Source organism: Fulmarus glacialis, unplaced genomic scaffold, assembly GCF_000690835.1.
Source record: "Fulmarus glacialis isolate BGI_N327 unplaced genomic scaffold, ASM69083v1 scaffold5840, whole genome shotgun sequence".
NCBI classification, from domain to species: domain Eukaryota; kingdom Metazoa; phylum Chordata; class Aves; order Procellariiformes; family Procellariidae; genus Fulmarus; species Fulmarus glacialis.
The window spans coordinates 24589-39317 of NW_009187007.1; the positions used below are offsets into that span (position 1 = coordinate 24589).

General features: G+C 48.4%; 1 protein-coding gene across 1 annotated transcript; it reads left to right on the plus strand.

The window, feature by feature from the left end:
• The first annotated feature begins 4649 nt into the window (after positions 1-4649).
• Positions 4650-14369, plus strand: LUZP1 (leucine zipper protein 1). Its single transcript, XM_009573409.1, has 3 exons — positions 4650-7799; positions 12575-12739; positions 14331-14369. The coding sequence occupies exons 1-3, from the start codon at positions 4650-4652 to the stop codon at positions 14367-14369; spliced, it is 3354 nt and encodes a 1117-aa protein (XP_009571704.1).
• The last annotated feature ends 360 nt before the right edge of the window (positions 14370-14729 follow it).

Genomic DNA, 14729 nt, shown 5'->3' on the forward strand with positions numbered 1-14729 from the left:
AGGGTCTGCCTCTGAGTTGCAGCAGTACGTCAGCTGCTTCTGTAGATGAGACTTCTGTTGTGAGCATTTAAGCCTTTTCAGTGTTTCCAGGATACAGCCCTTCAGAGTCTTTGATCTCACTTTATCAGTGACTCAGATGGCTCTGTTTAACTGAACTGTCCTTATTATATTTGCCACTGCCACATTCTTTTTCACAGCTATCTGTGAAAATTATCATCCTCTTTTCTGCTTGTTTTTTTTTTTTTGCTAAAAATGTGAAATAGAGCTAGGATGAGAACTGTTCACTTTCCAAAAAGAGAGAGAGAGAAATCTGAAGTCCATACAACCATGTCAGATTGTTCAGTACCTTTACAAGCTGAGCAAGTTATTGCCTTATCAGATTTATTTAACAAGTCGTGTTTAAACATCCCCCAACAATATTAATTAGCATTAATAATAGTCCCAGTGTTTGAATCCTGCACCATTCCTTCTGATATTTGGTTATCAGTGACAGGCTGGAGAAGAACAGCCACGAACAGCCAGAGTAATTTACGTTGGAAATATCCCTGGAGGTCTCTGGTCCAAGCCCTCACTCAAAGCATGACCAGCTTAAAGCAGCCACTACATCTAAGGTAATATTTTATATTGGCTGATTCCCCTCAATCTTATAAATGTGCACTTTATTTGTAATACTAATTTGTTTACGTTGTTTCCAAGCACTGGGGTTAGTTCTGGCTATGCCAAGAAGTTAAAGGGCCTTCTGCTAGAAGACTTCTCATGGATACTTTCTCTCCACATATTTGTTTGTAGAAGATCTTGCTTTACATCTCCCCCTTCTCCTTATTAAGCTAAGTAGATTGAGCCTCTTTCATCTCTTGCAGTAAATCATGTCAGCTGGGGAGGTATTGGGGAGTTCCAGGGCCGCCTCTAGTAGAGCTCTGAGTACCTCCACGGATGGAGGTCCCATAGCCTCTCTGAGACCCTGTGCCGGTGTTTGACCACTCTCACGATGGGGAGGGGGAAAAAAGGCCTAATATCTATTTGGAATTTTCCTTCTTGCATCTTGTATCTTTTGCTTCTTTCACAGTGTGCCTCAGAGGAGAACCTGACTCTGTCTTCTCTACACCCTCCTGTTCAGTAGGTGCAGGCAGCAAAAGGTTTTTGCCTTCTCTTCTTCAGGCTGAGCAAACCCAGTTCCTTCAGTGCTTCCTTGTATGTCCACTGCTCCGGCCCATGGCCATCTTGGTAGCCTCTCCTGGACTCAGCCCAGTACATCTGTGTCTTTCTTGTACCAGGCAGTCCCAAACTAGACACTGCACTCTAGACGTGGCCTCACAAGAGCCGGAGGGGAAGGATCACCTCCCTTGGTCTGCTGGCTGCACACTTGCTGACACAGCCCAGTCTGTTTGGCCTTCTTAGCCAGAAGGACACACTGCTGACCTCTGTTCAACTTTTCATCCTCCAGGACTCCCCAGATCCTTTTCTGTGAAGCTGCTTTCTAGCCATCATCCCTAGCCTGTCCTGGTGCCTGTCCAAGCAGGACTTGGACTTCTTTTTGCTGAGGCTGCTGTCCACCTCGTTCTCCAGCCTATCAAGGTCCCTCTGAATAGCAGCCCTGCCCTCCAGCGTATCAGCCATGCTTCCCCCCACCTCCCAGTCTAGTATCATCCACGAACTTGCTGAGAGCATGCTCCATCCCACGTCATCTCTGTTGTTAATAAAGACATTAAACATCATCAGCCCCTGAGGGACACCACTAGTAATTCATTCATGCAATTAACTGCTGAGTTCAATTTTCTGCTTCATTCGAAGATTTGAGTGTTTCCTCCTAAATCAGGTTTTCTTCTGGGCCTCTGAGCAGCCTCTGACATCCACAGAGGGTATCAGTGACTCAGTCCCAATATCCCTCTCCTGCTCTTTATGACCCATGAGCTGTGACAATGTAGCCAGAGGGTCTAAATCCTGACTCATGGCCCACACCGAACTCTTCACCCAGCGTTATCCTGTGCAGATACAAAGGCACATTATTAGCCATGGTCCAGACTCTGTAGGAACCGGCTTTAGGAGCATTGTTTGGTGGAACAACAAGATGGGTGGTTCACCAGCAATACTGGGTCCCTTCCCAGGGATCTATGCCCATAAGCCCCTTCCTTCCTAGCAGAGATTGCATTGGACCACCCCAGGTCACCTCCTGGGGCAATTGTTTCTTCTGTCTGCAGAAGCCCATTGTCTTCAGGGCAAGGTCACCTCTTTGCACTCAGTTGCTCACTGAGCTTGAGCCTCTACTGGCCTCCACAGTAGGGCTTCCCCAGGGTGCCAAATGTGTGTGTGTGGGTTCCTACTCCATCCAGGTGGGAGCTGATGCTGCAGGAATATTTGGGATGTAGAAGAAGAGGGAGGAAAGGGAAGAGCAGCCCCTCTGCCTCACCCCTCTGCCCACCCACCTGTGGAGGTAGCTCTCCATTTCCTACACCTTCCCACGAAGGGGGCATTGGGGCTGGTCCCACTGGCAGAGCTTGCTGAGCCACCATGGTCTCTCTGTAGTGCGGAGCCTGTCGCTTGGGAGCCAGAGCCACCCCCGCTGGCTGGTGCAATGCTCATGGGCCACACATAGCCCTCTCCGCTGAGCTCTGCAGAAACAACCTGCAGGAGCTGTGGCCTGAAACCAGCACTGCACACCAGCCCTGCTGCGTCTGCCTGCGTCACGCTCTGCCAGCTGTGTTCTGGGGACAAGGCTGCTCTCACCTCCCAACCGGTGGCCAGTGCCGGGTTAACCATTAACTCCCTGCTCTGAGGCCTGCTGGGGACAGGGCTTTGTTTTCAGCACTGTGAATCTCCTTGCTTTGGCCTTTCCTGTGATGCTCTGGTGACGTTTCTCGATGGGATCCTGCCGGGGTCTGAACAGCCTTTCCGGTCTGCAGACAGCCGTGCAGCAGGGCTGTGGCTCACGTGGCCTTTTTGGTCTATGGGCAGCACGAGGGAAGGTGGCCCAGGAGCGGGATGTGATCATGGTGGTGGGGGAGGGGATAGGTGTGTGGCCAGGGCCAGACACACCGCTGCGCACAGCGCTGAGGTTCCTCTCCGGGTGCTCTTTGTGGTGCTCCTTTCAGCTGCCTGAGGTAAGTGAGACCAAGCAAATAGGTTGGTACCCCCCCCAGAGTGAGGGAGGTCCCTTGGGAGAGGGGTCGCAGGGTGCCTGGTGTGCACCACGAGTGCCCGGTGTGCGCAGCGAGTGCCTGTTGGCAGCTCGGGCCCCCCTGCCCAGCAGGAAATGAATCACCTTCAATCAAAGGCTTCACGTCAGGGTACTGCAGTCTCCCCTACTGGCGCTGTCTCCTCCCCACATCCTGCTCTTCAGCTTCTTGGTGCTGTGAAATAGGAAACTCCTGAGTGTTTCCTCTGCAGGGAACTCCACAAAAATGCTGGAGGCCAAGTCCTGCTTCAAGGCAGACAGCCTGAGCAAGGTCAAAGAGCTGCAGTGACCCCCCCTCCCCTCAATTTGCAGTAGCCCTCGCACACGTTGGGGACATGCCTCAGGCCCAGGACAGAGCAATGGTAATGCTGAGCGCCAAAGAGAGACTTCAGATCCTACCAGCAGCCAGTAGCCATTCTGGCCTGCTCAGGTCCCCCTCCCTGCTACTCCTTGCCAAGCACAGAGGGGCTGTTTAAAAAAGGCCCTGACACCTCTGAGCTGAGCTGGGAAGAGATCTACATTTAGTGCATCAGAGCGTGCCTGTGTGTTATAATCACTGCTCATTGTCAGTGGCAGTAAGGAGGAGAGGCATAAGCGTTCGCAACTGCTCATCTCCTGGGTGGCCAAGTGGGTGGCAGCTGAGGGCAACGACAGCTTTTGAAACAGGAGGGAGAAACTTGAAACTCCACTGGCACGGTGTCGTTGGGATGTGACTACAACCCAGGTGAAGATTTCTGCTGAGCAGCCTGGGCTACAGGAGAAATACTGGCAGCGATGCACTGCCAGTGCCAACTGGCAGCAGCTCTCACACCCTCCGTCTGCGAGCTGGGTGTGGGGGGGCTTGCCCCCTCCTCGGTGGCCATCAAATGGCTGGGGGTTGCATTTTCTAGTTTCCAGGTCTTGTTTATGGTTCCTGAATCTCCATCTCTAAGGTGTCTTCAGGAGACGGGTGCAGGGCTGAAAAGAGAGGTGTCTGCTGCGTGGGCATGTCCGTGTACAGGAACCGAATCCTGCACGTGCATGAATCTCTGCAACCCAAGAGCTTGCACACAGGCAGCTTGTACTGACTGTTGAGCACTGGGGTGAGGGTCCACCAGCTGTGCACACACCCCCTGTGCAGACCAGCAGAGGAGGGCACTTCCTTCCCTCAGCTATTGAGAACAGGCTATTTTTGGAAACCGTGTATAACCAAAGTAAATGGACTGTGGCTCTTCTCTGCAGTTTCATTTCTCCTAATTTAGCACTCAGAAATGTGTTTAATTAAAAAGTTATTTATATAAACATTTATAGTCTAACTTACACAGTGAGAATATTTATATTCTAAGCTCTTATATTGATTTTAAGCGTTTTTTCTTTCAGGGTGAGATTGCCTCTGTTCAAAGAAACAGTAAGGTACCAGGAATACACAAGGTGTAAAAGACCACACCATTCACCTACACTAAGCAAAGCTTTCACCTAAAAGGAATAAAAAATAAACATGGCAGAATTTACAGGTTACAAGGAAACCTCAAATCGGCACCTACGTTTCAAATTGCAGAGTCTCAGTCGCCGCCTTGATGAACTGGAGGAAGCAACCAAAAATCTGCAGAAAGCAGAGGATGAGCTGCTTGACCTCCAGGACAAAGTTATCCAGGCAGAAGGCAGCAACTCTAGCATGCTGGCTGACGTTGAAGCCCTGCGGAAAAGAGTGCTGAAGATCGAAGGCAAGGATGAAGAAATTAGGAAGGCTGAAGAGCTTTGCCGGTTAATGAAAGAAAAACTTGAAGAGGAAGAGAGCCTCACCCGAGAGCTGAAGTCAGAAATCGAACACCTTCAGAGGAGAATGGCAGAGCTGGAGAAGCTGGAGGAGGCCTTCGGCAGGAGCAAGAACGACTGTACACAGCTGTGTCTTAGCCTCAATGAAGAAAAGAACTTGACCAAAAAGATATCTACAGAATTAGAAATACTTAGAGTGAAAGTGAAAGAACTGGAAGCATCTGAGGACAGGCTGGATAAAACTGAGCAGAGCTTAACGGGCGAGTTAGAAAAACTGAAATCCTTAGCGCTGAGCTTTATCACTGAAAGAAAACATTTTAATGAAAGAGAAAAGCAGAATGAAAAAATAATCCAGGAGCTAACACAGAAACTAGAACAAAACAATAAACTCAATAGGGCAGATCAAACTAGAAATGCATCCAACTTGCTAGAAAGGTCATCAAATAATCTCCTGGACAGAAATGATTTGAGAATTGAAGATGACTTGACTTCTGTGTTGCCCTCTAAGGAGACCAGGAGGAAGGGAAGTGTGGATTACCTGAAACATGTAGAAAATGAAACCAGGAACAAATCAGAAAACCAAAAGAATAAAAATCAGGAAGACAACAAAGTGAAAGATCTCACCCAAGAAATTGAGAAACTTAAAACTCAGATCAAACGTTTTGAGTCTTTAGAAGAAGAACTTAAAAAAATGAAAGCCAAAAACAATGACCTGCAAGACAGTTACTTGAGTGAACAAAATAAAAACAAACTCTTAACTGGTCAGCTAGAAGAAATAAAAATGCAAATAAAGAAACAGAAAGATCTGGAGAATGGAGAGGTCGAAAATGAAGATACAAGCTTTTCCAGCACAGGAAGACATGACAGACCTAAATACAGAGGTGTCACAGCTGATTTGACAGCTGCGAAGCACAAGCCAAGGGAGCTCTCACCGCAGCAGCGCCGGGAAAGAGCAAGGAACAGAGATTTCTCTGTCGGTAACGACAGCTACAGCCACGGTGTTAAGCAGGTGCCCAGTCCAAGCTTAATGAACAGAAAAGCAGGAAAAGCATCTGGTGCATCTGCCCTTTCAGACACTGCTGTGACAGATACAAAAAGACTGGAAGAGAAATCTTTAGTTTCCACTTTTTCTTCTGGTCAGAAGGAAGGCTACGTCACACAGCATGAGGGGAAGAGATCAAAAGAGCAGCCATCTGTCCTCAGCCGATATCCTCCTGCTGCACAGGAGCAGAAATCTTGGAAAGCACCTTCCAAACCTGTTGGTGACGCAGGCCTGAGATCCAAGGCTGAAAAGCCATCTCAGGTGCTCCGTGGCAACTGCCAAACCGGTGCTGACGCAAGGGATGAAAAGTCAAGCAAAGGAGAATCAGTGGCTTCTTTGGCTGAGAAGCTGAAAACAAGTCAGGCAGAAGTCAGTGACTGCTTGGGGGACACGCTGCTCGCCAGAGGTAATCACGCCTCTACCAACGGTACAGCTTCAGCGTACAGGTATCACCTCTCCTCCCATGTGTCAGCATCGGACTCCACTGGTTCTAAAGCAGAAGCAGTGAACACTTTTGCTGTGTCACACAGGCAGCCCTTGGAGGGGAGGGCTAAAAGAGCAATAATTTCCCAGGAAAAAGAATTTGCAGACACATCACTTGAAAGTGCGAAGCCTTCAACACTAACAAAGCGTTCCCATCGCTCCAGGAGTCAGGAAGACATTCTGCAGATTCTCACAGGTCTTGATAAAGAAGACACGGAGCAGTCCTCAACTGCAGCAACGGATCACGTAAATGCTGGCTTAAAAACAGACTCCAAAAGCATCCAGAGTAACCAGGAAAAACTTAATTCAAATGAAGAATCGGGAAGAATAACCACTCAGTCAGATTTTGAGACAAGAAAGAAAGTCAGTTCTAAGCAGTTCTCCAATTCCAGGGGAGTTTTTAGAGCATCACTTTTTGAAAATGACAAAAACACTGTAAATGATGAAGACTCCACCAAGTGTATAAAACCATCAGATGCCAGCACTGGAGGATTTAAATCCAGAAGGTCGTTCAGCCCGAGAGAAGCTCTGAGATCAAAAGCTGTCATTAAACCTGCAATTGTTGAAAAGGATATGAAGGCAGTCATGGGAGGGACTGTTTCTGAGGCAGAGTCAGAAAAACAGAAGTCTGTTTTTAAAATGGTAACAAATAAAATGACAAGCAGCATCACAATCTTCCCTTCTGAGCCAACAGCTCCAAGGACCAGTGCAGATATAGCAGCAAAGGAAAGACATGTTACCACCAGCAACATCAGAGTTGCTCCAAATGAGCCTTCACCAATAACAAACAATCTCCCCACACCCTTCGAGATATCAATTAATAAAAGTGCTCTGAAATTATCTGAGATGGACAGAATTGGAGAGGCAGTGCCGAGAAGTAAAGCAGAAACAGTGGTCTCCAGAAGCAGCATTATGATAAAGACTTCTGAACTCACAGAGAGGAACAGTGAGCCACCTTCGGAGACAATCAACTGGAAGAGCCACGGCTCTTCAGATGCAGCTTCATCCGAAACAAAACATGTCACTGTGAGAAGTTCCTGGAGAACAAGACAAGGCTTACATTCCCTGGAGGACTCTCAAACCAAAGTGGAGAAAAGTGCAGCTTCCAGTCGTACAAACGTATGTAGGTCCTCAGTGGATCTCACAGAAATGGAAGGGAATAGTGCAAGAACAAACTCCCTGGAGCAGACATCAGCAAGGACCAGTGCCACGGCTAATTCCTGGAGTGCCCCTGAACTGGGGTCCCGAAGGACCAAGAGTAACTTAAGTGCATCTGAACTGCTAACACGCAGGAGCTATGCAAGTGATCCTGCAGCGGCTTCTGCATGGCACCGGACCATGCTACCTGTAAGTATCCTATGTTAAACACTCTTGTCTTTCAGCTGATGAGGTTTTCCAAGTTGCCTGTTAGTTGTAGGGTGCCTGATTTGAAATTCTTACAGCTTATTTCCTGAAGTGCTGCCCTCTCCCAGCTCCTGCTATCTTTAGTGGAGCATCTCACATGTGAAGTACCAGATTTAGAATTCTTGAAATTAGATCCATCTGCTTGGATGTTGTAATGCCATATGAATAACTATATAGTAGCATTTGGTCTTGCCAAGATCAGAGAACACATAGTCACAGCTTATGTAGGACATGGTATGCTTTTCAGAGTGGCTTTGCATGGCACTGTCAGCTTGGAGTAGTAAAGAAAAAATGATGGAAATGAGCAGATTTTAATAGGGTTGTGCCTCAGGCAGAGCTGTAGCTCTAACGGCAGCTGTAGAGATATAGCTCCTTTTGGTAAGAGCTGCATGGTTTCCCCATGTGAAACCAGACTCTGGTCTGGAAATGTTTCCCGGGCATCTCCTAAACAGATGAGTGGTGGCTGGTTACACAGGGCTGCTCCCTCCTTGGTCTGTGTCAATATGCCACCTGAAAAGAAGCAAGAGCCACAGGGATGGCTGCGCTCTTCTCCTGTTCCTTTGGCTGGTACCAGTGAGGGGAATCCCTCAAAGCAGGGCTGACATATGCAGACAGTTGGTCTGGTGAGCTATTCTTGCCACCAGAGCTGCAGGCTCCAGCATATTTTAAGCGAGCTCTCTGGCACCAAGTGCCCCTCCAGTCCATTAAACCACATTGTGGTTCCTGCTGCAGCTCCTGCCTCTGCTCTTTGCTTAGAGCTGCTCTAAACAGCTGCTGCCATTGCCAGTCTCCAGGAGCCCCGCTGAGTAATCTGGTAGTGCTGGTGGCAGAGGGGGCAAATTCACAACCAAATGACTCTGGCATTGACAAAGATGAGGTGGTGAAGATGCAAAAGGAGTTTTAGATTTGCGAAACTTCTCTTCCACTTCTCTGGCAATGAGAAGCACAGAAGAATTTGCACCTTTGCTTTGCAGAGTGTCTGTTGCCTTCCAGCTACTTTTGGACACTGAGGATACATCGTCTCCCTGGCCAGGGTCACTCATGGGTCACAGGCAGTCTGTACTTCTCTTTCATGAATCCAGGCAGAACTGACATGACTGAGGTTGTCCTTTTGCATAATGGCAACTTATGTGCTTGGGAAATGGGAGATCCATCCCTGGGCCGCCGTTTATCCCAGGAGTTTGAATTCACAGCACCCACAACCTTGAGTCTCACAGCTGAAGAGGTCTCCACTTGCAGCTGGCCTCACATGTGGTCAGTCATGGAGCCCTAAAGACTGGGCACTCACATATTTCTTTCCCATCTTCCCCCTAGCAGACCACCCAGGGCTGAGTATTGCTCTGCAGTACGTTCCGTGGGTGGTCTAAAGGTCACTGTCTGATCAAATTTGCTAGCTATGCGGTGTGCCTACAACAGCAGCTGAAGTGTACCTCACAGAGCAACCTGACCTCTGCGTGGTCATCCTGGGTATCCCTGATGAATTAGCTGGCTTCCAGCCTTGCCCGTGTCTGCAGTGACAAGCAGTCAGGAAAGCAACCACGTGGTTAGTTCACACAGGGCTGTGAGTATTGAGTTAGGTATCTCTCTGCATCATACTTGGATCCATCACCCTGACACCACATAGTCACAAACCTGAATTCTTGGTCATAAATTAAGTATATTTTTAGCTTGTAAATGAGGAGCGTGAAGTTACCCTGAAAGACTGCAGATACACAGATAGTCCAGATACACCAAATTTTATGTATTTGGGCAGCTCAAATTATTGCATATGCCCTTGGGAAAAAAACAAAGTATCTGCTTTTGAAGGGTATCTTCAGGCTTATAATATGCCTCATATCACAAGCAGTCTGTTTCTGCTGGCATCTGTGTTTCAGTTAAAGATGTAGCTATTTTTCTGGCAGAAGGCTTGGCACTGATCTATGCTAACTTTGCACATTCAGCTTCCCTGTGAAGGCATCACTGTAACCTCTTCCCAGCTCCACTTTCCAAAGTCTGAGTTTGCCTTAAGAATCCTGTTTGGGAAACACGGGGTCTCTGCTGGTTTTGCCAAAATACATCTTCCTCTCCTCCATGAAATACTCATGATGTCTGACCATTTGCTGCAGCACAGCAGAAGGCTAAAGCAAGCTGGAGGCTCAGCCCCTGCCTCAGCCTGTCCCTCAGGACAGACCCAAACTGAGCACTTGGAAATAATTCTTGCAAGGAGATGCCAAGGCACAAAGTGTAATTTCAGCCTTCCGTTTTTGTACCGCTGATGTAGGCAAATGTCCCTAGTGAAGCTAGAACAGGAGGTATCGGCAGCTCTTAGCAATACTTGTGCTACAGAAGCAGCAGCTCTTTGGAGTGCTGCCTTGGGAGACCAGAAGGCGGTAGGTGCTGATGGATGGATGCTGCAGCCTGAGGACCAGCTCCCTCTAGTGCTTGCAGCCAGCCTTTCTCGGGGTCCCATAAAAGACCTGAGGAGAAGCAAGACCTCAAGCAGTCATTCTGTTGGGCTTCGTGTTTCAGATAATGAAGTCAGTATTTCTCTGGTTTGACTGCTGAAAATTTGCAATGCCCAAATTAGTCCAAAGGCACTGGCAGGCAGCAAGCAGATGAGCAGGCAACAATGCAAGATGGATGCACTTAATTTGTTTTTCTTGTGGCTGTGACATTAATACAACTGGAACTGGGCTGTGTGCCGCCTAAATGAGGTAAAAACTAAAGGTAGGCTTTTCTTCAAGTGAAGCTATCTGTACCCTCTTATGGTGGGCAGGTCTCATGAAAAAGTCTCCCTGACAGTATCCAGGGATGTGCTGCCTCTCGCCCCTTCTGTCCTCTGCTTTAGGGACTAATAGAAAGTGCATCCATCACCTTGCTGACTCCACGTAAGCTTCTACTTAAGCAGCCAGTCACTGTGATTTCATCTTTCCTTGGATGTCAGTAACTTTGTCCAAGGGTTCGGTTCTGTTTTGTGCAAATCCTGGGCGTCACAGTCTGTTCAGAGCAGCTTCCCAGGCGCTTGTCAGTGACCAGCTGATTGTCCTTTGGGGTGCCATGGAGCATGCTGAGCTCCGCACTGATCCAGCTCTGGTGCGGTACCAGGAGGTACTGGTCTGCATTGCTGACACATGGGGGGTGGTCAGCCTGATGGCCCTCGCTCAGCTCTTTACCTACGAAACTCTTTGACACCCGAGTATCTGGGTTGATTAGTCATAAATTCATGCTGCCTGACAGCAGAAACGGACTGACACTGTCAGATGCCCAAGGGGATGGAACTCCTGTGTGCTCACCCAGTGACCTTATCTCTAAAAATTACTGTATCAGAAATACAGAGGTGCTTAGCCCTTGCTAAGCTGTCCAGGTTCATCAAGATGACTGCCATTCATTAAATTAAAATTATCACCTCACTTTTATGAGCAGCCTGGCCCACCATAGTTATCTCTGGCCCATGGTTGGTTGGAGGCCCCTGTGGGACCTGTCCTTGTGTTGTGCCTATTCACCGAGGTGCCGCTGCTGCTGCTCACGTCTCACTTCTGTTGTAGGGCTTGGATCATAAGGGGGAGGTCAGGTCCAGTGTTTGCTGGATGTCATCCACAGTGGGGCCTGCTGAAGGCAGATATTTGCCCATCCAGACGCATCAGATGTCACCTTCTTTCTGAGAGCCCATCAAAGCCTGGTGTCCATCTCAGACATGCTTTTCTGCCAGGCATGGGGGCTGCTGCCTCTCCCTTCCCTGCTCTCTGTTTTGCCACGGGGCAGGGACCAAATCTGTTCCACCAGTGGCTGCAGCCCCTTCACAGGGCCGTGCACTACGTGTTTCAGCAAACACGATGCCATCCCCAAAGCAAGCAGAGCTGATAAAGCCTTCAGTAGCCCAGTGCAGCTGTTGCGCTTTGCCCAGTAGCTGATTATGTTATTGCAATTGTAAGTTCAACATTGTAATGATTTGTTTTGTTTCTGATGTTGACGTGATGGTGCCTTACAGTGTGCTGGAACTTGTGGATAAGGAGGTTTTCCAGCCAGTGACAGCAACAGCAAAAGCACTGCCATCTTCCCGGGGAGCTGGAGGGTGACAGGGACTCCTCACCCCCACGACTCACAGCAGCGTGCAGCCTCAGTAAAAGACACGGGTGACCCAACCAGCCCTAAGGCAGACCGTAGGCATCTGAATCCCAGGGTATCATCCCATAAATGTCTCTGCAGACATTCACGAAACTATTAGTGAGTTTAAAAGTGCCATTTCGATGCCTATAGCAGGAAAACAGCGTAGGACACTCCCACATCACATCCTCATTGCCAAGAAAATGGGAGATTCAGGTTGCTGGCCACATCCCACCCATGGTAGTTAAAACTCAAGAGTTACTACTTTTAAGAAACTACTTCAGTCACTAAACCATAGAATTTTCTGCTGATAGTCCCTCATGGATACAAGCACTCTGGGCCCAGTGAGCCACGCAGGCCGAGCACAGATTTGTGCACCGGTCACCCAACTGAACAGAAGACTCCACACCCATAACTTGAGTTAAAATTACTGGATGGTTTTAAAAAAAAATCTTTATGAAATAGCACATAAGTTGAGGGCATGCCAGAGCTGGCCTGGTGGCTCCGAGTCCCTCCTTGCCAAAGAGACTCAAGCCAGCACCTCACACTGCAAACCCAGCACCAGGAACCCAGTGCTATTCCAGAACCCTTCACAGTCCCTGAGTCCCAACCCTCTTTTATTTTCCTTCACACAGGATGAAAGCAGAGATTTTGTGCCCAGTTCCAGAAGAAAACAATACGGCTCTTCTGAGTACATCTCACAGGTTGACACACCAGGGAAAAGGCCAGCCACCAAGATGGAGCTGCAGGACCCTGAATCCAACCCCCATGCATCACTGGGTCTCCAAGTGGAGGAGCAGGTATATGAGTTCCAGGACCATCCAGAAAAGAGAGTTACAAGGCAAGAAGCCAGTATCTGAACTGACCTCCCAGTAACATAACTTACAGAACTTGTCCAAAATGAATGTAAACCTTTTAGGAGAAATCCAGTCTTAAATTAGCACTGCCCAGAGGTGGAGTGTCTACTGTATTGCCTCATTTCCTATACTGGTAAAAAAGTATTACCTTATTTTTCAGTTCTGAACTTGTTTCAGTTAGCTTTATGGCTAAAAACATTCTCCAGGGCATAGGAGGCACTGCATCTAGCCATCCTCTGGCACATATTGGACAATCAGGGATGGAAAAAAAACATTTGGAGAGACAAAATCAGAGCCCCTGACTTATCTGCTTCAGCTGGCTGCTGTACTACTGGGGTGCTTGTCTGCTGCTATATACCTGCTGCTCTGCCTCCTAAAACACATCTTTCTGGGCACACAAAGAAGTGGAAAATGGCCCACATTATAGTGACTATCATTTATTGCCTGAAATATGAAAAAAACATGTATTCCAGCCTCTTCACAGGGGGCTCCCTTCAGAGGAGATAGGGGTCTGGGCAGACTTTAATTCCTAGGTGCACAGCTATGCTTATGTCTGTACAAAAGACTTGCTTTTTCTCCTGGCATTCCCTCTTTGCCTGTGCAGCCGCCCAGAGCAAAGTGCATCTTTCCATTTATGGATCATCCACAGCAGGAAATATCTTAAGACCTCAAACCTGTCGTCAGTGTATCTTATTGGACGTGCACAGTAGTTGCTGAGTCTTGATGTGAGAGCAGCAGGACTGCAGTGAGGCAGCTGAGAGCCCTACATAGTCATACCTCTTAGTGAAGTTGCACAAAATTAAGAGCCCAGAGGGACGTGGTCCCAGCTGACTTTTGCAGACTGGCATTTAGAGACATGTAATGTCTGCAGTAGTGAGCAGTGAACTGACACTGTCCCTGTTGGTAGCTGAGGAAAGGGACGCCACAGCGATGCTCTGTGTGGTCACTAAGAGGTGTTACCCACAGTGACATTCATCTGGCCAGATGCAGACTCCTGTACCTGAGGCTGTGCTGTGCTTCCTTTGTCTGCACAGACTGGGTCAACAGCAAATAAAAGCTTGGGTAAAGTCAGGTCCCTGTAACATACACACCATCACTTGGGTCTTGTGTCTTGCCCAGATCTCCACTGACTGTAACAGGAGCCTGAACACCCTGCACATGGAGATGTGCTCTGACATTAGATCAGCTCCATCTCCTTTGTGCTGTCAGGTGTTCCGCATGTCACTTGCCAGATCCACATGCTGTGTGTGGAAGTGGGTGCAGGGTACACCACAGCATAAAAAAAGATAATAGGCCCTGCCTGTGTGGGACAGGGCCGGGTCGTTCTGCTTTGGGCTTACTTCATTGCAAACACTGACAGAACCTGTATCTTCCAAACTGATCCTGCCTCTGGTCTCCGCTGCCCCACCATCGGGCTAGGATCCTCATAGGCTTTGGGATGGCAATCACAATACTCTTCCCCAGAGCAAAAATGCTGCCAGAGGCAGCTGCGCGTCCTGGCCAGTCTGTGATGCTGCGGGGTTGTCTCTTACAGGGTGCTTCCCGTGCCTGCTGGACAACATCTCGGAGATGAGTTGTATTCCCTTTCACTCAATGAACATGCTGCACAGTGGAGCAAGAGGCAGGATAGTACCAAGCTCACGGGCGTCACACCTGTTTGTAACCTCTCCAGAGGCTTCAGCTAGCCTGAAACCAGTTTTCTAATGCGATTTGCAAGGTACAGGAGCTTTACCAGTGAATTCTTTTTCTTCATTGCTGAAGAGGAAGCTGCAGAGACTTTGCTCAGGGGACTCCCACTTCTCATCTGCAATCTTAATCTCCTCCATAGGATGATAGGTCTGTCTCCATATGGAAACCTTGACTGCATAGCCACTCTGAACGATGGTACTCCCCGGACAAGAGAGAACTTCTTGTTAATCACTTGCATTTAGAC

Excerpts from the sequence above, each read along its gene's own strand:
- LUZP1 (XM_009573409.1), top strand. The coding sequence starts at position 4,650 with ATGGCAGAATTTACAGGTTACAAGGAAACCTCAAATCGGCACCTACGT. Across the intron at positions 7,800-12,574 it reads GGCACCGGACCATGCTACCT|GATGAAAGCAGAGATTTTGT; the intron begins GTAAGTATCCTA and ends TCCTTCACACAG. Across the intron at positions 12,740-14,330 it reads GTCTCCAAGTGGAGGAGCAG|GGTGCTTCCCGTGCCTGCTG; the intron begins GTATATGAGTTC and ends TGTCTCTTACAG.